At 38.9% G+C, this 25467-nt stretch overlaps 1 protein-coding gene and 1 long non-coding RNA gene across 2 annotated transcripts in view; one reads left to right on the top strand and one right to left on the bottom strand.

The window, feature by feature from the left end:
• LOC26532083 (uncharacterized) overlaps nucleotides 1–14702 on the top strand; it is a 55957-nt gene extending 41255 nt beyond the window's left edge. Inside the window, exon 4 of the long non-coding RNA XR_004469606.1 lies at nucleotides 14550–14702. This is a non-coding gene — a long non-coding RNA (uncharacterized lncRNA). The remainder of the gene's footprint in view (nucleotides 1–14549) is intronic.
• cpo (couch potato) overlaps nucleotides 1–16983 on the bottom strand; it is a gene marked incomplete at its 5' end in the record, with an annotated part of 75416 nt that extends 58433 nt beyond the window's left edge. Inside the window, 1 exon segment of the mRNA XM_033381134.1 lies at nucleotides 15580–16983. Coding sequence (XP_033237025.1) covers nucleotides 15580–16983 — 1404 coding nt within the window.
• Nucleotides 16984–25467: the final 8484 nt, after the last annotated feature.

Genomic DNA, 25467 nt, shown 5'->3' with positions numbered 1-25467 from the left:
CAGCCCTCCCCGCCCTGCCCGCCACACACTTAACCCTCAATGTTGACCGGGAGGACAATTTGAGCTTACAGATTGCCAATGGGCCCTTCAAAATGGCTTTTCCGCCATTCATGCGCCCGCCAAACACAATGCCCCATTCATTCACGAATGCTGCTCCTCGATGATGTTTTCTATATGTAAGTATTGCTTTTTGCTCCCTCTTTTTGATGGCCTTTTCTTCTATTTTTTTTTTGTGCTCGGTGAAATTAAGTAGAACGATTCCTTTCTTATTTGCCGCCTTTGCTGCGGTGCGGCCGCCGCCGTCGCCGCCACCGTCACCGCCTTCCTGGTTCGTCTTTTGTGACGTAAATAGGCGGAAAAGAAAATTATGTTTACGCAAAGGGTGTGCGGGTTGGGGTGCCTGGGGTTTCGAGGGAGTTTCCGCAGGTCTCAGGTTTCTATGGCGTACAGCTTTTGGGGGGATGGCGGTTGGGATGGTCCGCCTTCCTGTAGGCCTGGATGAATGAATGGATGTACAGTGGTTTTTCAAAGGGATGTGGAAATGGTTTGAATTTAACGACATTAAGTCGATAAGGAATGGAATGGAATGATGAATGTTCGCTCGTGGGGCAACCCATGGCGAATGAACTGGTTCAAAGCTGAGTTGGAGGCAGAGAACTGGTTTGCTTTTTTAGAATTGCTTTTTTTTAGAAGTTCCATCTGGTATTTTATTGTATTTATAGTTTTTGTGGTCTTTTTCTAGTACTTTATAGTTATTTACAGTCATTTAAGGCATTTTCCTTAAGATTATGTGTTATTTTCTAGTACGGTCTGTTATTTGTCTAGTTTCAGGTATATTTCATAATTTCTGGTATTTTTAAAAAGTGTTTTCATAATTACCGGTATTTTCTATTACTTTCTGGTATATTGTAAAAATTTTAAAAATTTCTTATAAGTATTTTCTCGTATTTTACGTCATTTCTGGTAGTTTGCTAGTAGTTTTATAATTTTTCCGGTATTTTTCTGTCAGTGCTCTTGCATTTTATGATATTTTATAGTATTTCGTGGTATATTCAGATATTTTTACTGGTTTTAATGTATTCTCGAGTTTTTTTCTTGTATATTCTGGTATTTTTATTTAGTATTTTGTGGTATTTTCTAGTATTTTTACTGCTTTTTTCGAATCTCTGCAATTTTTATAGTATTTTATTTAGTTTTCCGATATTTTCTAGTATCTTATGGTATTTTCTGATGTTTTCCGAAATTGTGTTAGTATTGTCTGGTATTTTTCTTTAGTATGTTCTGGTATTTTCTGGTATTTTTCTATAAATATTCCAAAACTAAACCTTTTGTCGGTAATCATGTTGCAGGGCGCTATTAACTGAAATAATTAAAATAATTTCTCCCTTTTCAGCATTAATTATTCAACAAAAACGAACTTTAATTCGAACTAGTTCGACGGACCGTTGCACAAAGGACACACACACACACCCACAGTGGACAGGCGCCTGCCCCTTCATTCCTCGGCTTGGAAGGAGCAGCATAATACTCTACCCCCCCTTACATGGCACGCAAATTAAATGAATTGCTTACCCCCAGCTACATGGCTACCCCATGCCGCATGCCACACCCCGGCCCCCTCCCCCCACATCCTTTACACACCCATTAAAATCATGCTTCAATGGTTTTTGACCATTTTTACTCGAGATTCTTTTTGTTGTTGTTGCTTTTGTTGTTTGTTGGGGCAGCGCTTCAATGAAGTTTTTTGCAGCTTTGTTGCAGCACCCAGCGCCAGTGCAAAAAAGTTCCAAGCCAAGTGGCAAAGTGGAGCAGCAGCAGGAACAGCAGCAGTCCCCGTCCAAAAGGAATGAATCCACTTTTCTGTGCCCCATTCTGCTGCCGCTGACGCTGCCACACGATACCCGGTGGCACTCCTTTTCCTGTTCCTCTAGGTAAATGAACCTATGCAAGGAACACTTGCCTGCTAAATGATTTACGCACTTTGGGCAATTTAATGGAGCAATTTTCCCAGACCCTGGCCACCGGCGGTGGGGGCCCATGTCGAGAAATCGCTTTGGGGCGCCCTTCGGAAGAAAGGAGCAGTTCTGTTTCTCCCTTTAATTTGTTAAATCAGCTGGGCGTTTCCGCCGTCCCTTTTTCTTACACCACTTTTTTTGGTATAGAAAGGCAGTTTATTTATTGGGAAAAAGAGAAGATAATTTCTGGCGGGCGGGTGTTTTTTTTTTTGTAGGAATGAATCATCGAAAAGAATCAATATCTATGGGAGCATAGCTACGTCCATTCGTGGGTATTTAAAGGTGTCTAAAATATGCCCTAAAAGAGGCTAAAACGTAGTGGTAATAAGGGGAAAATCTTTGAAAGGGGCATCCTTTTTCCTTGGTTAATTTTTGGATTTTCTTGAGAACTACTTTTTGAGATGGAATATTTTTCAAAAATATTTTTATACTTTTCTGTAACAAAAAAACTAAAAGGAAGCAAAAACCTAAGCAAATTTTTGGCAGTTTTGTTGTATTTTTCTCCAGATATTTCTTAAAAATGTATTTAATGATCTATTTTTTCTCTTTATTCAGAGATTCCTATCACCCTCTCCCTAGGCCTCGCACTAGCTATTAAATCTTTTAATCCTTTCTATTTATATTTTTGTAATTTTTATTTACAATTTGAATCCGATTTTTCTTTTCATTTTAAGGTTTTTTCCAGCTTTTCTTTATTTTTTTGTTTTGGCTTTTTTTTTATTGATGTGCGGTCGGGTGGGGATTCCCCCCCGTTAAAGCTGTGGTCCCTTCCATCGTGACAGCGTGATATTCTCTCTCTTTGGCGCTGCATAATACATCAAAAGCTGTATGTGAAAATCTAAAGGACAGCAAAAAACCATACTCCATGGGCGCCTGCCCCCACCCCGCCCCACGCCCTCTTGCATGCTAAACAAATAAGAACCATAGAGCGCAAAAAAATGGAAAAAAACAAAAAAAAAGGCTGCGTTTCGACGACTGATGGCTGGTGGCCCCTAAAGCTGTGCTATGATTTTTTTTCGGCTACCCTTGGAAGAGGGGGTGCTTGGGGGGAGGGTATTTTGATTTTTGGCTGATGTTTGAAAAATCAGAAAGGAAATATCTGTTACAGGGTATCCAACGATTCGATCGCTGTGGCTCTGAGGGCTTTCCGAGGTTTTGTTGTGGGTTTTTTTTTTGTTTTTGTTCTTTTCTTGTTGCTGCTGCTGTTTGATGCAAGTGCATATTGTTGTTGGTTGAAGTGTGTGGCAAGGGGAGGGGGGGAGGAGCGAAGGGGAAAAATAAAATCGCATAAACAAAAGGCGCCCTAAAGTTGATTTCCGGTTTCCGCTCAAATGGTTGCTGCCTCTGCCGTTGCCGCTGCCTACCCTGCCCCACCCCACCCCACCCCACCCCAACAGCAGCAGCAGCAGTACTTTACCCTTGCACACCGCCCTCCCCCTCTCCTCCCTGGGCTCTTGACGCGTTCGTGTGAGAATTCCGTGAGAGATTGAGTGCAGCTGCAGGGTAATTGTGGGCACATATACATACGTGCATGGCTGTGTGAGTGTGTGTGCGAGTGCATGTGTGGGTGTGGCTGTTGCGAGGGCGTGTGTCTATTGGGGTGTGTAAATTTCATATTTTATGATTGACTCCCAACCGAACAACAGCCAGAAAAAAATTCCAATAAACCGAAACGAAACGAAACGTAGCAAAACTTTAAGTTTTTTTCAAGGATGCCCCACAGGATTAAACAAGTTTTCAAGGATCGCCATCCAGAGTGGAGGATTATGTAGAATTAACAGAATTTTTGGCTTGAACGCCGATGGTTACCAGTGGGGCAGTGCCTCTCTAATGAAGGCCTCCAAAAGCACGAATTTCTGTGGGATGTGGGGGGCGGGGCATTCTCCAAGGAACTCGAGCGGAAACTGGCCAAATAGCAGCCGGAGTGAGCCAGGCCAGCCATGTGGCATGTGGCATTGTCATTTGTCTTTGACTCGGCTCTTTTCTCTGATTGCGTGCTGTCAGCACATTAAGGGGCAACATGTGGCGGCAGCACATTAACGCAGGAGGGAACAGACCCCGAACCGTCCCCATTTTTGGTCACTTCTTGGATTGGGGAAATTTACAATTTGAGTGAAAATAAATAAAAGAACTAACAAATAGGGATTGAGGCTAACAAGACTAGGGAAAAGGAGAGGGGAAGGAAGGGAAAAAGGAGTGAAAGGTTTTACCTTCGCAAAAAGTTATTCTACTGAAAAATGAAACAAAATAAAGTTGAAAATCCCTTGTAAATTTATACCTTTACACCTGAAGATTATTTTAATTACATTTTTTGATAAATAAAACACTTTTATATCGAACGAATGACATAAAGGAGCATAAACCTCTAGAAGCCCTTTTTCAACCGCAGAGAGAGAGAGAGAGAGAGAGATTCTGCTCTGTTTGTAAATTAAATTTTTCCCTGGCTGCTTATAAATTTTTCAATTGATGGGACCTTGATGCAAACCCCCTTCGCCTCCCCTCCACATTTCCACGTTCGTCCCCAAACGAATTCTATCAATATTTAATTGAGCTTAACCTTTTTTTCCCCCCTCTCTCTCTCTCTGTGACCGCAGAAACTTCAACTTTTGCCACCTCCTGTTTGTTGTGTCGTGCACCTTTTTTACAAAAGAACAACAACAACAAACAAGAGAAATAACAACACAAGACGACAACTCAAATGAAACTTCAATTATTCCACGTAAAAAATAAGCAGGCGGTCAAGGCTGTGGTGGGTGGGTGGGTTGTCGTCTCCTCTTGACCATAAATTGTAGGTAAAACAAGAGAATAAATAGTGGAGAGGAACCGACATATTTTGTACCCTTGAAGGGCATTTGATACTCTAGGTTTTTGCCAGGATTTTATTAGTGTTTTTCGGAATTCATTTTTATTTATTAAAATTTTTTTACATTTTTTTAAATATTTTAATATACTTTTTTAATTTGAACAGCAATTAACTTTTTCTTGGGTTTTTAGTTTGTTCATTTGTTTCTATATTTTCGTTAAAGGCTTTTTATACGTTTGCGATATTATTTGATTTTTTTATGTATTCTTTTTTTAATTAATTTTTTTTGTATTACATTTTTTAATAAGTTTACGATAGAGTTTATTTTTTTAATAATTTTCATTTTTAAACTTATTTATTATTTTTAAGTGAAAATTATTTGGTTTTTTATTATAGGATTTGGTAAGTATCTGATTTGTATTTCGAATTTTATTGATCTTTTTTTTTAGTTTTTTTGATAGGATTTTTTTTATTAATATTTTATAGTTATTATTTTTTTATTATTTGTTATTTTTTGAGAAAATAATGTGTTTTTTTTATTATGGAATATACACCTCTTTCTTCATAATAAAAGCCTTAAAGATAATATACTGAAAATATCCTTGTAAATCCTATATATTTTCTACCTTCTAAGGAAGACTATCTTTGACAGAACCTACTAAAAAATCATCATACCCTTCTCTCTCTCTCTCTCTCCGAAAAAACACTAAAGAGAGGCACATCATATATTTGTTTCTGTTTTCTGTTTTCTTTGTTGTTCTGCGGCCTAGTCACGATTTTTTGTTTACCCGAAAGACAGGGGCAGGGGCAGCTCCTCTTTGAATCTTTTCATTTACCGTTACCCCACCCCGTGCCCCGCCACCGTCGCGGGGGGACCCCCAAAATGATGGTCCTTTTGCACTTATTTGTTTGGTGATTTGTTTGACTTGCGTGTCGATGATGACACAACAGAAAGAAAGAAAAACGGCAGCAGCAACAGGAAGAGGAACCAGGAACAGGAACGAGGAACATCACGAAGCAGGCAAAATACTAAGTAAAATTTTCCACACCAAAAAGAAAAAACCCTGCCACCACACCTCCAACAGAAAAAAGGCAAGAAAAAAAAAACACAACTTATAATAATCATAAAAATGGCAGCAGACAGCAGATGTCGCAGTGCATATGAAGCGGAAAAGGGGGCAGCAGGGGGTCAGCAGGGGGGGGGCCAAGGGTTGATGGTAGAGGGGGGAAACCCCACTGCTGACTGCTGACCAACACCGGAAATTGTTGCAAATGTCAGCAACATTTCTTCTACACATATTGCGTGTGTTTACACTCGTGTCCTTATTTATTGTATGAGAGATAAAAAGAGGAAGAGGAAATATGAATGGAAAGGGTAAAGAGAGAGCGAATGTAGAGGAAGAAAGATCTGCTTTAAAGAGCTACATTTTGTAACACGTCGGGAAATGGGAAATTTGCCAAAAATATTTATGGGTAACAAAGAAAAATACGGCAAAAATATTAAGAAATGTGCAAGGAATAGAGAAGACAGAGAGAGAAAAAAATAGTGAGAAAAGAGCGATGCATCTAAAGAGGTGGCATTTTTATGCTTGGCAAAGCTATGCATTTTCTTAGGATGCAATTGAGAAAAACGTTTTAATTCAATTGTAAAGAAAGGAAACCTGGGGAGAAATATATTTTATGGAGGGATATTTTTCAAGAGGTGTAAGATATTTTTAGTGGAGAATTTAAATAATTTTGAAGAGATAATTGTTTTTTATTTTTTTTTTCCTTGTGTGTTCCTTGTATAGCTTATAGACTATATAACTTTAAAAGAATATCCTTAAGGCTTTTAAACGGTCTGAATGCATGACTATAAAGTACCCTCTCAAGTCTTAGAAATTTAAAGAGACCTTTGTAGGAATTAAAAGATGGCATATTAAATCCCATAATTTTCATACAAATTTCCACATAATTCCATGGGAAATCTTTAGATTCTAGGAATATATATTTACATGTCGGAGCCTCATAAATATGAAGCGGCGCCTCGACCTCCTCTCTTCTCTTGTGATCCTCTTGACCAACACCTGCAACATGCTCATCTGTGACGCTCTCTCTCGCTCAGTCTCTGCTCAGACTCAGCAACATTGAATCTAAACCTAAACCTCTAATATTCATTGAATATCGATTACTTATTCTAGAAAACCTGGACAGATAATTGAACCAAATAATATTCTCATCCAAATTCATCTGACACGAATATTTCTTTTATTTTTGTAAATCATTGTAATTTTTTCTGTGACTATTGTATAAGTTGCTCTAACAGTAACAGCAAACACAATAATTTGTATCAGTGATATTATTTTATAATCAAAAATACAAAATACAATCCTAATTATAATAAATAAAAATAAATATATAAATATAATATAATATATATTATAATATATATAAATATGTACATATTATAAAAAATATAAATAAATATAAATTATAATAAATAAATAAATAAAAAAATTTAAATATGATAACCTTATTTCTTAATCTGTTTTCTTCTTAAACAACAAAATGCAACCCCTCCCTATAGAGGGCATTTTTCCCTAAATATTAGGTTAATTCTAAATAAAGGGCTACTAAAATGTTCTGAAATTATCACTTGTTAAAAATTAAGCACTTTCTAGCCAGCAATTAATCTTCATAATTGTGGTAACCCTACTTTATCCTAATACTCGTGACCCTTGCCCTTCGCATCAATCTAAATCTTGTTTTTAACCCCCAAAAGACTATCCGCATTATTTCCTACTCCTTAGATGAAAACCCATTTTTATTGTGCTTTAATTACTTGCTTTTCTTTCTGTCTATCTTTTTTCGTGGCATTTTTCTTGATGGTTGGAATCTCTCTTTCTCTCTGTCTACGTTTATGAGGCGTTTGCATGTTCTGTCGATTTGATGGCCACGCATAAACAAGGAAAAACCAAGACAGAGACAAGGAAAACCTGGGACAGAGACAGGGAAAAACCGAGTTAGAGACAGAGACAGATGGAGAGAGAGAGAGAGAGAGAGAGAGAGAGAGAGAGAAAGAGGGCTAATGAGTTTTAAGGGGCACCCTGCCTCGCATGGAATCATTCTCGTGGGTGCCATATCCATCCCCGTTTGTAATGAGCGACAGAAAATCTCCAAAAGAAGGCAAGAGCCTTCACCAGTTTACGATGTCCGTGGGAGGACCCCCGGGGGGTTGGGGTTGGTGTTGGGATGGGGGCTTTGAGCACGTTATTAAACGAGAAGCCCAAAGGAGAGCAAAGAGCAGGTTCCTGCAGTTTGATGTCAGAGTTCATGGCGGCTGGCTGGCTGGCTGCACTTTTCATCTTCATCAGAGCTCTCCCCCTCTCTTTCTCTCACTCTCTCTCCCTCCTACGCATATGAGGTAATTAAAAGTTATGGCTGGGCCAGCAACTTATTAATTTCTGCATTATTTAAGCGTGTAATTTATGTGTTCTGTTGGCATTTTTAATTGCATTACACACCGGCGGTAGGTTAATGCATGTTAAATGCATAATGAGAGACCACCAGAGAAAGAGGAGGAGGAGAGAGGGGCGGTGAGAAGGCGGGTGGGAGAGGAAACTGTCATATGAGCACTGATCTGTGTGGCATGGCGTTTGTTTTATTAATTGAAGTGTAATCAGAGACACCTGCCAACAGTCACGTAGCACATTTCGCCCCCTCCCCACCACCCATCCACTCCCCCCTGACAATCGCCAAAAGGTCGAAACCATTCCGATGAGAGTGCAGGGATAAGGCGAACTTCTCTCCACCAAAAGCCGCTGAAAATTATACGAAAACCTTGGGAAAGTGTGAAACACTGGGAGAAAGAAACGGGTCATAGAAATCTAGGGAAAGATAAGCTCTAGGAGCTTAGAGGCTTCAAAAAGTGGTATCGAATGTCATTTTATCGAGAATTTATCGATGTCCAGGAACTAGGAACCCGAAGAGGGCAAAATATCGTTTCAAACACTGTTGTATTGGTGTAAATATCCTATAGATTGATGATCCCACATCAAATCAATAGTGATATAGATTATTAACGAATTTTGACATGAATTATCGATTATTATCGATATTTCAATTTGGACTAATATGTAATGTTATCGTTATCGATCACAAAACCATTTTTGATATAGATTGTTATTGAATCTAATCGAAACGATTATTATTGAGTAATATCCAGATGATATCGGTAATCGATAACCACGTTGTTGTCATTAATGAATGCTATCGGTACTATCGGCTATTTGTCGCAAGACAATTATCCACAAAGATTATAGTAGATTTTTTTGGAGTACTATCGTTATCTTATCAAGATGCAGTAATATTTCATAGGTAATCGGTAACCATGTTGCTGTTATTTACTATTTCTACCGACCGATATTATCGATTATTATCGACAGCGAAACAGATATACACATGGATTATTTTCGATTAGTATGCAGTACTATCGATATCTTATCTCGATGCTGTCATATTTCTTCGGTAATCGATAACCATGTTGTTTTTATCGAGTAATATCGACTATTATCGAAACCAAAACATCGCCAAGATTATGGTCGATTATTATCGAGTACCATTATCGAAACGATTATTATTTGGTACTATCGATTACTTATCTAGTTGAATTAATTTAATGAATTATCGATAACCATGTTTCTGTTTTTTACGAATGCCATCGAATACTATCGATTATTATGGACATCAAAACAAATATCCACACGGATTAATGTCGATTAATATGGAGTACTATCGATATCTTAGCTGTATTATTGAATTTAGTAAATACTCGATAACCATTTTTCTGTTATTTACGAATTTTATCGAGTTATATCGATTAATATCGACATCGGACGGATTATGGAGTGTACTGTCGATATATTCACTTTTAAATAAGGGACCAACAACAAAGTTAGGATTATCGTTTACTAGCGAATGTTATCGATTGAAAAACTTAATATTATGGATAAATGTCTATTGTGCCTATCTCCAATCTCCCCCCTTTTTGCTCAGTGCTTTACTTAGCTTAACGGCAGTTCTCTATTTTCTCTCTCACTAAACTCGTTTTTGTTACTGCCTGTTCGGGGTCCTTGGTCCTTGACTATCTTTCATCGGCTTGCAATTTGATTTTGTCGCTTTAGTTTAACACAAATTATTTCCGATAACATCTTCAGCGACAGAGAGAGAGAGAGTGAGAGAGAGAGAGAGAGTGGAGTCTACTTCCACTTCCACTTTCCTTCCTTCCTGTTGGAACCTTTTAATAATTTCATTTAGTGCCAAAAATTGTCTTAAACGCAAATTGAATTAAGCCACCAAATGGCGAAAGAAAAGCCAACTTCTTGGCACTTTTTTTTCAGTTTTTGTTTTTTCTTTTTTTTAACCCCAAACTCAAGGGCCTGCCACTTGGCTAATGGCGCTCAAGGACTTGGAGAAAAGGAGACTGTTTCAGGTAGCCGAAATTGGAAATGGAATTTTTGCACCGGACATTTTCCTCCTCTTTTTTTGTCGGACCACGTAAAGCAATTTGTGTGGAACTGCATTGATGTCAGGGGCTTAAAAGCCTTGTCAAAAAATGGGAAAAACCCCCTCCCCAACGACAGGTGGAGGGGGGGAAAATGCAAATGTAAAGCAAAAGTAAATAAAATACCCATACAATACGGTTGACATTTGGCTTTCCCGCAGAGCGAGAGAGGGAGAGAGGGAGAGAGAGGAAAGAGTTGAAATGGGAAATGGGAAAACAGAGATCGCTCTTTGGGGAGGCGTGCGAATTGTTTAGCAACAAAAATTCATTGGTCCAAAAAGCTTTGGTTTTTTATTTATAGATACGAAGAGAGAGAGGGAGAGGGCGAGACAGTGCCTGTGTGAGGGAGAGCAACAGTTTGCGGCCAAAAGCACAAACAAAAGTTTTTCCCAACTTTTTTTTGGGGGGGGGAGGGGATCCGGGGCCTTATTTTATTTGCATTTCGCAAGCAAATAAATAAGCAAATTGAAAAAAATTAGCCAAGAAAAACTACAACTAGAAAAGCTGTCCCACAGACAGCACAGAGGGAGGGGGGAAGAGGAAGGAAAATGGGGTAGGAAAATGAGTGGCAGGCGGGAGGGTGGAGGGGTGGGGGGTGGCCTGCCATTTTGGCACATGGCAATTTCCGTTGAGTGCAGCAGCCGGCAGCCTGACAAAAATGTGGAATCGTATCTAGACGTGTAGGTCCTTGCATCCTTTGAGGTCTTCTTTGAGGGGTAAGCAAATTCCAAAAAGTTAAAAGTTTAATTGTGCGCAACTGCTCTCTTTCTGCTGCTGCTGCTGCTGCTGCTGCCAGGAGGATGTGATGTCACAGAAGGTTGTGCCTCGAGAGGCAACAGGACACATCTCTCTCTCTCTCTCTCTGTCCGTCTGTCGCTGTGTGACAAGTTTTATTAAGTTTATTTCTATATATTTTCACATTTTGCATTTAAACAAAGGCAGGGGCCACTGTGGCACTGGCAGGACGTGATGCCACAAAGTTTGTCGAGAGGATGGAGCGGGGGGGCACTGCGGGGAGGGGGCACAGTGCTACTCGATTGCATGTTGCACAAACACACCAACACACTGTGGATTTGACATGGCACGATGCACACACTTGACTGCTCGATGGCCCCTGCTGTGTGTGTGTGTGTGTGCCACCAGTGCCCCCCCCCCCCCCCCCCCCCCCTATTTTCTGGTCACTTAAAGCCGCCTTTAAGCAAGGCAGGGGGAATTGCCTTTCTTGCCACATCAAAACCGTTTAAAATGAAAGAAAAGCAATATGTTGCACTGCTGCTGCTGGCTGCTGCAGATGACAAGCAAACATCCAAGGGATATGCCCATATACCACCTGGAATCAAGCTGTCAGCCTCAGCCTCCGCCTCAGTACTCTCTCTCCCCACCCTCTCAGGAGTGTATCCCTTCTTGAGTTTTCGGCCCGTGTAAAATATTTACCAACCATCAGTCGCTGTCATACTTTTTTAATTGACTTATCAATAATTCATGCAACAGCCACACACAAACACAAACACATACACATGCCACATGTGGAGTGTGGCACAAGAGGCCAAGACAGGTGGCAGTATGGGTGCAGGAATGAATACTCATAAATACAAATGAAGTCTCACTGCAGTCTCAGTGTGAATGAATAGAGCAAAGAAAAAATGAGACAGAGAGAGAGAAAGGGAGAGATGAGGCAGAGACAGAGCTAGAGGGAGAGTCAGAAATGGAAGAAGAATCAGGCTGCAGGATGCAGTTCAACGACTCAAATTCATATATACACCGCCCCCCCCACCCTCTCTCTTTGTAGCACTCTCTATAATGCATCCCTGCATATCTTTTTTTTGCGAGTTGCAGTATCTTTTTCCTGTAGATTTCACACAAAATATCACGGTCTCAATGAGTTCTCCTCAGTTTCTATCATTCTCAAGCTATAAAAAGCATGCCAGCCAAACAAAAAGCTTTCAATCGATAGTAATCGATAGCTTTTCATATTAATTGTTCAGTATTTATTTTCTATATCGATAACTTTTTATAGGCATGGCTTAAATTTAATAAAAACTTGTTTCTATATAATTTATCGATATCGATAATAGCCGCTTAACTGATATATAATTATAAAGCTTTCTATCGATAGTGAGCGATAAAATTTGGTCCAAATTGAGCCTAATTTGTTATCAATATCAATAGACATTGCCAAAATTTCATTATAATAAATTGCGATGTAAGTTCTCGAGACTAATCGATAACATTCGATCAAAATTGAACCCATTTTTTACCTTTGTTAATAACTATGCATAGACATTGCCAAAATTCAATAATAATTATTGTTAATTGTAGTTATCGATATCGATATCAATCGATAATGGGTGATGACATTAAATATTCGTTTTTATCGATTATTTTGTGTCTATGCCGATAAAATTGGGTAATAATATATCTCAATTTTTGATATCTATAATAATACTTAGTTATCGAAAACATTCGATGCAAATTTGTATCTAAGTATATTGGTTAATGATATCGATAAATATCGTTAGTTATTTATAATTATTAGCAATAATTTTAGTTTAAAAATATTGGTGAATGAAATCGATCATTTTTGGTAATATTCGATGACAGCCGATACATTTTCCCACTCAATTTTGAAGTTATATTTCTCCAAGTATTTTGTAGATACTTTTTTTGAAATTTTCATAACACATTCCCGTAGATTTCTCCACCATTTCTATGCACTCTTCTCACCATGATATCCATACCATTTTCCCAGTATCCTTTTACCTTCGCAATCTCATCTTTTATCTCAGGTTTTTTCCACTCGAAAATTGCCTTCGTATATATTTTTTTTGGATTAATTTAGGACCTGCGCCAGTCAGAAGTATTTCACATTTTTACTAAGGAGAAAGTTTATCTCTTTTGCACTTTACTTTCTTTTTGATGGTAAAGGGTTTCCCCCTTCATGTGATTGATGCATTTTTAATGCGCAAAAGGAGTTACGAGAATGGAATGCATTTTCCACAGAAGAAGAAGGATGGAGGAGGAGGATACCTCTTTAAGGATTGCATTCGGCAGAAGATGGAAATGTTGCAGCGACTCAAAGTCTTTCGCTTAGTCTCTTCTCTCTTTGCTTTTTTCTCGCTTTTTAAATTTTCCAAAATCACGCGCTCAAAGTAAAGAAAAAATTCATAATCGAGGAAAAAAGTAGAAGAAGGAGGCAGGAGGACCTTTTTATCAAGGATGAAATCAAATTTAACGCATCGCTTGGATTTTTAGGGGGCAGGGCACGAGGGGAGAGGGGCATGTAAGGCCACGTATCCCACTTGACATGAAGGCAACGCAGCGAAACGCAATGTAGTTTGCGGGGGGGGAGGGGAGGGGCATGCAGGGCACGTGCCGCGTGGATTACGCGTGGCAAAGAGCTCCACACGAGGCCGCCGCCGTGATGCCGAAAGAAATATGAAAGGACAGAAGGCAGGGGCAAGGCGTGAGGCAGAAGCAGCGTGAAATATGTGTAGCATAAGACAAGGCGCATAATCAAAATGTAAGCAACAACAACAGCAGCAGAGGCGGCAGGGGCGGCAGAGGCAGAGGCAGCAACAGCCATCAGCATCCTCCGGTTGCACATGCCACTTACACGAGTGCAGAACCCCTGCCCTTAGCCTAGCCTAGCCTTTGGCTTCATAAAGCAGCAGGGATCCTGCCCCCGAAAAAAAGAAAAGAAAAAAACAGGAAAAAACAAAAGGCGATGGAATAAAAATCTTATGCCCGAGCTGCCAGTTGATGTAGCGCGCACTTTGGGGCACAGAAAGGGAGCCAGGGAGGAGGCATGAATGACATGAGTGCTTCGTGCGGATTCGAGTGTGGGCGGGCGAGAGTGAATGAAATGCAGGCGTACAACCACTCGACATATCGATCATTATATTTTCAGAAAATCAAGCGAAAGTCTTTACCGAACAAATGAAACCGAATCGAGGGGGGCGAAAGCCTTTCACCCTTTGAGGGATTTATTTCAAGCGAAATTTCTTTATTTTTGGATTTATTTCCAGAGATTTTCTTTATTTTTGGATTTAATTCACGAGAATTTTTCTTCATACGCTGAACGTAGAAATTATATATGAATTAAGGAAATGAAGGGATGATTTATATTTCTATTTAAAGAGAGCAAAATGCACTTATTTTGTAATTAATAAAATTTAATTTCTCCCTGCAGGTCATATTTGATGGGAAATTCAAGAAAAGCTCTACCAAAAATAGTTTTAAAGAGATTTAGGATCTGAAATGGACAAAAATCTATGGAAAGTTCTCTCTATTTTTGAAGAAAGTGAAAAAAATCTTTCAAGAAAATTGATTTTAGAAGAATAAGGGATTTTTTTAAGCAATAAATGATTCACATTTTAATGATTAAAAGGAAAATATATGTGGAAGGTAATTTATCTTTGAAATAAACCACAAAAATAGGTAACAAAAATCCAAACAAAAAATATATAAAATATATTTTATATGTTACTTTATTTCATAAAAAAAAATAATAATTTTATAGATTGATTAAGGGAAAAAGAATGTTCACAAGTAAAAAATAATTTTTCATAAGTACAAAATAATTTTTTTCCGTGCTTAATCTATCAAATTATTTTTTTTTTTTTTGTGTATTATTGATTAAGGAAAAAATTATTTTCATAAGTAAAAAAATAATTTTGTTGTTCTTTAATCATTCTATAAAATTATTTTTTTACTCATGCAAATAATTTTTTTCCTTAATCAATCTATAAAATAATTTTGTTAACTTATAAAAATAATGTTTTTCCTCTCAAATTATAGTATATCATATTTGTTTTTTTTCTCAAGGAATAATTTTTGTTCTTTGAAAAAAATCACTTTAAAAAAAATGGTCCCCTAAACGAAAGGCTCTGCCCAAATAAATGTAGCTATACAATATGTATCTATACAAATGTGCCTATACAAATGCATACACACATATCCATAGGAATGAATGGAATCTTTTGTGACTTTTGTGGAACTTTTTTGAGTAAGAAAAAAAATAGGCCCAGTCCCCGAGATAATTTGCATTTTTCCTCATGAAAATGTAAATTTTTTGGCCCCAAATTCTACATTTGACTGGAGTTTCCACTGCTGTGGAAAGTATTCCCCAAGCTGTCACTTTTGTAGCAGGGAAACTCTTTTCTCTTCTGTTTTTCTTTAGTGGCTAAAAGGGAAAAATGGCACTGTCGTCTGTCACTCACCTCTTCCTCGTTGCTGGCCGTATTAACGGAGTCCATGCTCTGCGAGAGTCCCAACGGGGCGAGTGCCATTTGATTTTCCATTATGGCGGCGTTGTTGTTGCTGTCGCTGACGCCTCCTGACGCTGTTGCAACTGTTGTGGTGGCTGCTGTTGTGGCACTGCCGGCCGGCGAGGGTGTCGTTGGCGCTGAGGCCGTGGCAGAGTTCGATTCGTGCGAGTGCGATTCGTGGGCGGGGCTGTCCGGCAAACTGCTGCTGCCGCCGCTCGTGGGTACAGCGGCAACGGTGGCTGTTGCTGGTGTCGCTGCTGCAACTGCAACGGCAACGGCTGCTGGTGCTGGTGCGGGCTGTTGTTGTTGCTGTTGTTGCTGTTGTTGGCTGCTGCTGTTGCTGGCGATCTGTTTGCTGCTGCTGCTGCTGCTGCTGTTGCCACTCAGCAGAATGTGCTGTTGCTGTTGCACGTACGGCTGGTGCCTGTAGTAGTGGGCGAGCGACTGTTGTTGCTGCTGCTGCTGTTGCTGTTGGATCTGCTGTGCTGCTGCTGCCTGTTGCTGTTGCTGTTGCACCACCTGCTGTTGGTGCACTGCCGCCGAATGTTGCAAGTGCTGGTTGAGCAAGGCAGCGGCTGCCGCTTGATTGAACTGTGCCAGACGCTGCTGCTGCTGTTGCACTTGCTGGGCCTGCTGCTGCGCCTGCTGCTGCTGTTGCTGCTGGTGTTGCAGTTGTGGCTGCTGTGCTGCCGCTACTGCGTACGCAACCTGTTGCTGTTGCACCTGCTGCTGTTGCGCCTGCTGCTGGGCCTGCTGCTGGTGGTGGGCGGCAACGGCGGCCGCAAACTGTGTGGGATGGGCGAAGCTCAGCTGGTGGTGCGGATGGTGGGGGTGCTGCTGCAGCTGGCTCCCAAGATGGCTTCCAATGTGATTTCCCAGATGATTTCCCAGATGGTGTCCTTTGAGGGCGCTGGCTGGCACTGGGACTTGCACGGGCTGCAGGGGTTGCACGGACACGGGCACGGGCACAGGAACTGTCACGGGCAGCACTGAGACGGCGGCGGCACACTGGCGTTTCGGCGACGGCGACAACACCTGTGGGGCACTTGCTGGCGTCTGCGGCAGCGTCGGCCTGCGTTTAATCGCAATCGACGAAATGGTGATGGCTTTTTCGAACACCGCCTGCTGGTTGTTGTTGTTTGTTGTTGTTGTGTTTGTGTTGGTGTTGTTGTGGCTCTGATTCTGGGTCTGGTTATTGGTTATTATGGGTATGATGGTGGCTGTGGATGGCGTCGTCGTCAATTGCGGCAGTTGCGGCTCGACTGCGGCAGCGGCGACGGTGGCTGCGGCTGTGGCGGCTATGAGCAGTTGATGATGGCTGCCCAACAGGTCCTGGTAGCTGGCTATGTTGGCGAATCAGTTCGTACTGCAAAATCGAACAGAGCAAATAAGGGAAAAATATGGTTAGAAATGAGGTATAAGAAGAATCAGCGGTATAAATATTAGAGTTGGGGGTAGACAAATAAGTATAAGAGTAAATATAAGAGTAAGTATAAGGTGTAGTACAAGAGTAAAGATAAAGATAAGAAGATGTATAAGAGTAAAACTAAGAAGAAATAAAAGAGTGAGTATAAGATGAAATATAAGTGTGAGGATAATATGAAGTATAACATGGAGTACACGATGAAGTATAACAAGTAATATACCATTAAGTATAAGATGGAGTATAAGCGGAAATATATGATTTCGTATACAATAAAGAATAAGATTGAGTATAAGACAAAGTTAAGACAAAGTATAAGAGCAATGATAAGATGAAAAATAAGATGTAGTGTAAGACGAAACAAAGCACTGAGTATAAGATAAAGACGAAGTAAAAGATAAATTTTAAGATGAAGTATAATATGAAGTTCGAAAGTATGTATACCAGTAGGTATACCAAAAAGTAATATAAGAAGAGGTATAAGAGTATGCACAAGAAAAAGTAGTATCAGAAGTATACGGCAAAGTATAAGACGAAGTAAAAGAGGCACTATGAGAATAACGATAAAACGATAACGAATAAGAAGTAGTATAAGTGGGACTAAAGGAAGTATAAGACGAGGTCTACAAAATTTGTATGAGGCGGTATTAGAAACAGTAGTTGAAGAAGTATAAGATGATGTATAAGAAGAGTTATACATAAATGAGTAAAAGTAATAGACTTCGTATAAATAATCGTATAAGATGTCGTATAAGAATTTAAGGATAAAATAGAAGAAGAGGCAGAGATTTAAAATCTGGTGGAGGCAGAAATAGAAGAGATTTAGGAAGAAGATATGTAGTAGAAGACTAGGAGGAGAGCTTGCGATGATGTAAAGGAAAGGGAAACGAGAATAAGTGGAAGTAATTTAAATCTCTAATGCTCGATATGACAGAAATCGAAGTAGAAGACCTACAGAAAGTGGGAGAAGAGTTCCAAAAAGAAATCAAACTAGATTGTCTGTAAAAAGTAGTTGTAATACAAAAGACAGACAAAGAAGTACAGAAGTAAGTACTCATAGAATTAGCCATCAAAATGGGCTAAAAGTGGAGAGAGCACAGCAGAGAAAAGAGCTACTTCTCGTATAAGTACTACCTCGTATAAGTAGCACACAAATATTTGCCCTGCATTTGAATGTTGTTGAATGTTGAGGTTATTGTTTTTTTTTTTTTGGTGGGGCTGGCAATGCAAATAATATCTCGATATTGTCAAAATACTCGTACTTTTGGGGTTTATTTAACATAATGCAAATGTTTACACAATAAAACACACAGCACACACAAAGAGAGAGAGAGAGAGAGAGAGAGCCACAGATGAGGACTGGAGCAAACGCTGCATAAATCAAAAGTAAATACGACGACAAATGTGTGCGAGGATGGATGGATGGAGAAAGGGGGCAAAGGGATGACAAATATGAGAAAAAAGGTCGGCATGTGGGGTACTAGAAGGAAACCTAGGAATAACAATGGGCATAACCCTTTTTCATTCGAGGGGAAAGCTCTTAAGAAGGTTCGGAAACACCCATTTTATGGTTTGGAAATATCAAACCAGAAGTCAAATAATTATGGAATTCCTTCAATTATTTCTATGAATTCAAAACTTTCGCTTTAAAGCCATCTTTCTAGACCATCTCCGGCAGTAATTTAAACGGAACTTCCTTTTGAGATAATCACACAAAAACATCTGTTGCAACGCACTGTATGCCTAGGGGGCACACAGAGAGAGAGATAGATATAGAGAGAGAGAGAGAGAAGCAGCATAAATTGAGTAGGTCAGTGCACGGCCGGCAGACAGACAAAACACAGACTGCCCTTGTTCTTTCTTGCAGTGTATGTACGTGTAGATTTTTGCCTTATCATAGTGAGACATCACCAAGGGGCAGGCAGGCAACAGTGTGGCTACAACAAAGCCAGCTGCTGGCAAAACTCCTCTTCCAACAACAACAACAACAACAAATTTGAATACACAAAAGAAGAAAACACAGAAATGGGAATAAGAGGCAACCGCAAGGCAAACAAACAACGCAAAGATACACATGGGAGGTGGAGGAGGAGGAGGAGGAGGAGGGGGAGGAGGATTGTATCTGAAACAACTTGAAAATTGAGCTGACAACAAAAAACCGAAAATTATATTACAAAAATGTTGTACGCTTCAGCAGGTCACAAATATGCACATAACTAAAGCTCAGATCTTGAAAAGATACAAATACAATATGTATCTGTATCTGTATCTGTATCTGTATCTAAGGTGAGAGCAGACAAACAAGGCTATGAATGGGGCAAGGCCAGAGGAGTACCACCCCACTACCAGCAGCACTTTGGAGCTCCTATGAATTGTAATCGTTGGCTGTGGCAAAGATGTATCTGTGCGATGGCAATGGTTTTGCAGGCAAGATGTCATCGAGTGGACAAATAATGATATTCTACGGCTATGATGATGCGGGGGCCTCCATTTAATCCTCCTATGATTTATGAATGCAAGAAAATGTCCCATAAAACCAGACAAAAGTTATAGATTTTTAGCGAATAAAATGTTTACACTAGAGGCGGGAATATTAGGATAATATTAACAGATATCTTTTTAAAACCTTTTCAGACCTCAAACACATATGAAATCTATGCAAAAGTTAATATTTAAAAGGCCTTAAATAATTTTAAGCTTATTTAAAAATTAATCTAAAATTTGTTTAATGCCTTTCTAGGGGCTGTGCTTATTTGTATGCCCGCAACTGTCTGTCTCTAAACCTTTTTGCATTTGTATATTTTGCGTTTTATCGATTCGCATATGGAACGATTTATGACCAAAAATTGCAGATACTTTTTGTCGATTAATGAGCAGAGCCCTCCCCCAACCCCCCTTCGCCCCAGCCAAGCGATATCTATAAATGGTATATGGGTATATTTGTATGGCACATATTGTGGATTTATTTCGATTGAGTTTGACAAAAATGAAATTGATTTCCGGTGGAGGCCAGTAATTGCCCGAAAGATTGAAAGATAATGATGATGCGATATACGATGCGATATGTAGTTGAATCGAATAGAATAGAACATATTCTCATTGAGCTCTCTCTTTCTCTCTCTATGACTAACAATTGTTTATATAAGCAGCACAGAGGGCACACAGTGGCAGCCTCAGAGAGCAACAAATAATTGATGCAAAACAAAGGAATGGGGCGGGGCGGGGCAATGAGGGGGGGAGGGGGAGGGGAGGCTAACGAGAGAGTAACAACAATACACGTAATGACGCTGCCTTTTGGCGGGGCTCTGCGATTATTCCCATTGCCATGGAAATTAGTCAGTAGACAGTAGACAGAAAAAAAAACAACAACAACAACTACTAGTAGTAGTCATAAATATTGCTAATGAATTTCCCGCACGCTCTCAAACAAACAAAAAACCAAGGAACGAATTTCATCTTTTTTTTTTTGTTTTGGGACGGAAGTTTGTTGTTTTTTGGTTTTTGTTGAAATATAATTAAATGTAATTTTTATAATGACAAATGCGCGGCTGCACCCCTTTCAAAAACGAAAGGGAAGTCGTAACGAAAACTTAATTTGAAAAAATATATCTATTTTTGAGGTTCCGCTGGCAAAATCGATTTGACTGCTCGCTCGATTAGCTCTAAGGGGGAGGGGGACGGGCAACAGAGGGCTCTGTAAGCCATAGATACACACGATCCAAAAGCTAATCGATGCACGCCCACGATGCCCACGGGCAGCCCGCGGAAACGAGTTTTATTTTTGCCCATAAAAATAAAGATGATTTTGGCTAGATCACTTGTCAGGCAGGCAGGCAGCAGGCAGCATCCAGCAGACAATTACAATTAGCATTGCAAATATTCCAAGCAATAGAGAGTATCTACAAGTACGCGAATGTATCGCCAGCCCGAGCACCCACGTGATCTTCCCTTTGAGCGACATCTCTCTAGGCAAAGATGAGATGCAAATGTATCTTGTTTCGTGTCAAATGCCCAAATTTGTCATCCCCAATCTACAACCCCACAATCATCATCATCATCATCATCGTCGTCGTCATTCGAGACACTTGGATGAGCCTGACACGCCTAGTGGCATCTAGGAATAATAACACTCTCGTGTGTGTTTGTTGGCCCCGCCATCTCCAAGTGGTTCTGGCCATAAAAATTGTCCACACAAATATGTATATACACTCTCTGGTTATTGTTATTGCTCTGCTGCTGCTGCTGCTGCTGCTGCTCCTCCTCTGTCGCATAATTAATATTTAATAAGCACACGACGAAGTCACAAGACAGGCATTGCCATTGCCAGCTAAAAAAAAAAAGTTTTTCCAGCCACTGAAATATTCCGTTTCCCTCAAGCGCATCTTTTTTTTCTTTCTGGCTGTTTCTCAATTTACAAAATTTTCTTTGCACACTCTTTCGATGGGCGATGGAGGGGTCTATTAGCTAAGACGAAGGTAGTTTAAGGGTAAAGGTTCTCTCAACTTGGTTATCGATTAATAATCGAGGTAAGACATTCAGCGTATAGAAGTTTTATAGGCCTTCAAAACAATAATCGATGATTTTATCGGTTAATTGTCATGCCAAATATTGAAAGAGGCTATAATTTTATAGCATTTTTATCGAAATGAATTCAATGTTAAAATAATCGATTGATAGTGTACAATTTATCGATTAAGCGATAACAAATATTCATTCTTCTTTATTCCTAATCCAAAATATCTGTACGACTCTTGTCGCATGTTATCGATTAAATATCGAAGTAAAATTTATTTCTCAATTCATTTACAGGTTATCCTCTCCAAAATGCATTAATCGCATGTTATCGATTATTAATCGGCATCGAAATATATTTCTATATATCTATTCAAAGATAGATATAAATACATATATTTTTAATTGGCAGTGGTTATTGTATGTATTATTGTATTCTATCTCAATCTTAGCAAGACAAATATTCAAAATGGATTTAAAGACATGGATACGGTACAGAACACTTATTTTTCTACATCGAATAATCTATACCAGACAGCCGAGCTACTTATATGATAAATTAACCTTTGCTTCATCAAATAGAACGTTGAATCTGGTAACCATAAGGTACAAACTTGCCAATTCAGGAAAACAATTTTTAACAAATGCTATTCGGTTATGGAATGAGTTACCTTTCAATATTAAAAATATTAGTAGAGCAACGCAATTTAGGGATAAACTAGAAAAACACTTGATAAACCCATAAAAAAAAAAAAAAAAAAAATAAATAAATAGATAAGTAAATAAAAATAAATAATAAAAATAATAATTAAAAAAAAATAAATAAATAAATAAATAAATAAAAAAAAAAATAGGAAAAAAAACAACAAAAAAAAATTAGAATTAGTATTAGTATTAATAATACAAATATTAGTCATAATAATAAAAATATTAGTCATACCAAAAATGTTAGAATAAGAAAAGCATTCTGCTTAAAGCATACAACTACATACATATGTGAACACCATGTGACTAGCGCTTTAACATAAAGTAGGAATACTGTTGCGTTAGGAATATATATACAAATAAATAAATAAATGATGCAATTGGGTAAAATTTATTTCTCAATTCATTTACAGGTTATCCTCTCCAAAATGCATTAATCGCATGTTATCGATTATTAATCGGCATCGAAATATATTTCTATATATCTATTCAAAGATAGATATAAATACATATATTTTTAATTGGCAGTGGTTATTGTATGTTATCGATTAATAATTGTTATCGATAAATATATATCTAAAATGCATTTAATTTGTATGTTATCGATTAATCAGCTTGATCGATAAATAGAGAAATATATATAAATATATATTTAATAGCTTGTTGGATTTTTAATGTTATCGATTAATAATCTTTATTGATAATTCGATAAAAGTCTATTCAAACGACGGTTGGGTTTTTGTTGTCACCGATTAATAATCGTTTTCGGTAAATCGCTAAATATCTACCATCTTCATGGTTCTTAATCCAAGTCTAGATATTCTACAGCGCATCAAAAGTTCAGCCAAAAGTTCTCTACTGCCATCAAAATTTGTTTGTTTTCGTTTTCAACTTTTCCCTGAGACAGAGGCAAAGATTGTGGCCGAGAGAGAGAGAGAGAGAGAGGGATATGGCGATGGAGGGGAAGAGGAAGCAGACGCGAATCAGCCTCAGTTTGCTTATGTGCCCGCATATATTATGATGCCTGCTCAAGAACACACACACACACACACCGACACACCGACAGACCGACAGAGAGAGATATTTTTTGTATAACTTGGGCGGCATGCTCCAATTCTTTTGGATGCTTTTTGGTGCAAGAGAGCCTCAGTGGGAGCTTTAGACTCGTGTCTCCTTGAAGAGGAGGTGCCTTTGGGGAAACCATTCCGAATGGCAAATGTCTGAGTGTGCAAAGTATCTACAAGATAGTTTATTCTAGGTAAAAACTAAAAAAAGGAGAAGAAGAAAATTACAAAATCCATTAAGTTGCTTGCACGCAACTTAAACATAAATCCATCATACGCCATGTGGCACACACACACACACACACAGGTACACACAGAGAGAGAAAAGAGGGGTGCCTTTAAGTAGTGGCAAGGTAGATAGATAGATAGATACTCGCATGGGGTTGCATGTCTATAAGGCACACGCCCCCATCCCCATGCCCCATGCTGCATTCCGACACTCGAGTAGGTAAGTAGGTTGCCTTCAAACCACATCTATATCTATGTACATCTATAGCTAAATGTATCTGTATCTATAGGTACGAGCGTGTGTATCTCCATTGCAAAAGGCTTTCAATTTAATTTCCTTTAGACGAACTTTTGAGCTTACACTTCTGCCGTCTGCCGTCTGCCGTCTGGGCTCTTCGATACGTGTGCAAAAGATACTTTCAAATTTGTCGGTGGGGGCCTTTCAATGATTTGATGTGTATCTTTTAGCTGATGGCTTGAGAGATACGAGATACCATAAATCATAGAACCGATTATGCCAAATTGCAAACGTTAATGTAATAAAATTGCCGCAGATACAGAGAGCGGGAGAGGCACGTCTTGCGGGGCACACACAAAAAACTGCTAGACAATAGACAGAGCACTTCTCTCTCTCTAACTCTCTATCTCTCCCTTTGTCGCTCTTTCCGAGTCTGAGTGAAAACTAGTTCAAAAGTTCAAGCATAAAAGCTGAGATTGAGAGAAGACTGCCACACGACTGCTTTGGAGAAAGGGGTCTGGTCTGGGTCGGCTCTGGGTCTGCTCTGGGTCTCTTTTGGGCTTCTGTTTTTTGTTTCTTTTTGGGCATGAATTGTGCTTTTTGACTGTGGCAAACCGTGAAGCACCGCAAATCAATCGCCAGTATCGTGTGTGTGCGAGAACGAACAATATGGCAATCATTACGTTCATTTTGGCAGGCAATTTCCAAACCACAAAACACAATCCAAAGGCAAAGCCAAAGGCAAAGGCAATGCCAATAGTGTTCTGATGACAAATGCTTTGGACCTGCCTGACAAATGCCATTGTCGTCGGTCTCGTCTCCATCATCATCAATGTCACAAATATCAAAAGCAAAAGCAAATATCACCAGGGCTCTCTGGGTCTCCAGATTTGCAATTAATTTCCATCTTGTGTGTGCATTTTCCAAGCCAGTAAATGCCTTTATGGGCCTGTGGAAAAATCTGTGTTCAACACGAGATTAATTAACATTAATTTTGCATAATTAAAGCGTGCCACCAAAAGCAAACAATAGACAGGAAAAGCACACAAAAAATACCAAAGGAAAGAGCCCAAAGAAAGCAACAAAGAGACGGAGAAAAGTCAAGGGAATCAACGAAATGAAAGCCCAGAGAATCATTGAAATTAAAGGCCCACATCTATGGACAAAATGTCCTCCGAAATTACAGCTTTTTTTATGTGGGTCACTGTCAAGGTTTTTTCTGCTTGCTGGTTTTTAACTCAATTTATATACATTTTCTAGCACAATTATTTTGCCTCGTAATTTATCAAAAATCAGAAAAGATTATCAGACAATTATTAGAGTTTATCGATTAATTTATCAAGTCAAATATCGTAATAATCGATAAATATCAAGCATAAATTAACAAAACGAATCTCACTCAATTTATCGATGGTATATTAATCGAATATTCATTATCGATAAATCGAAAAATCAATAAATATGTCTAAAATCTTAGAGATCAATAATCTTGTTCGATAACTTTCAAACACTTCAAATATCTAATCGTTTAAAAATCATTTTCAATAACTTATAAAATCTGCAAATATATTATCGATAAATATCGATCTTATCGTCAGGTCTAGAGCTAAAATGCTATCAAAAAAGTCTCCGTTTTTTTTTCTATGGTTCACTGTCAAGGATTTTTCCAC

This window comes from Drosophila pseudoobscura, chromosome 2, assembly GCF_009870125.1.
Source record: "Drosophila pseudoobscura strain MV-25-SWS-2005 chromosome 2, UCI_Dpse_MV25, whole genome shotgun sequence".
NCBI lineage: Eukaryota > Metazoa > Arthropoda > Insecta > Diptera > Drosophilidae > Drosophila > Drosophila pseudoobscura.
This window is presented reverse-complemented; position numbering and strand designations above follow the sequence as displayed.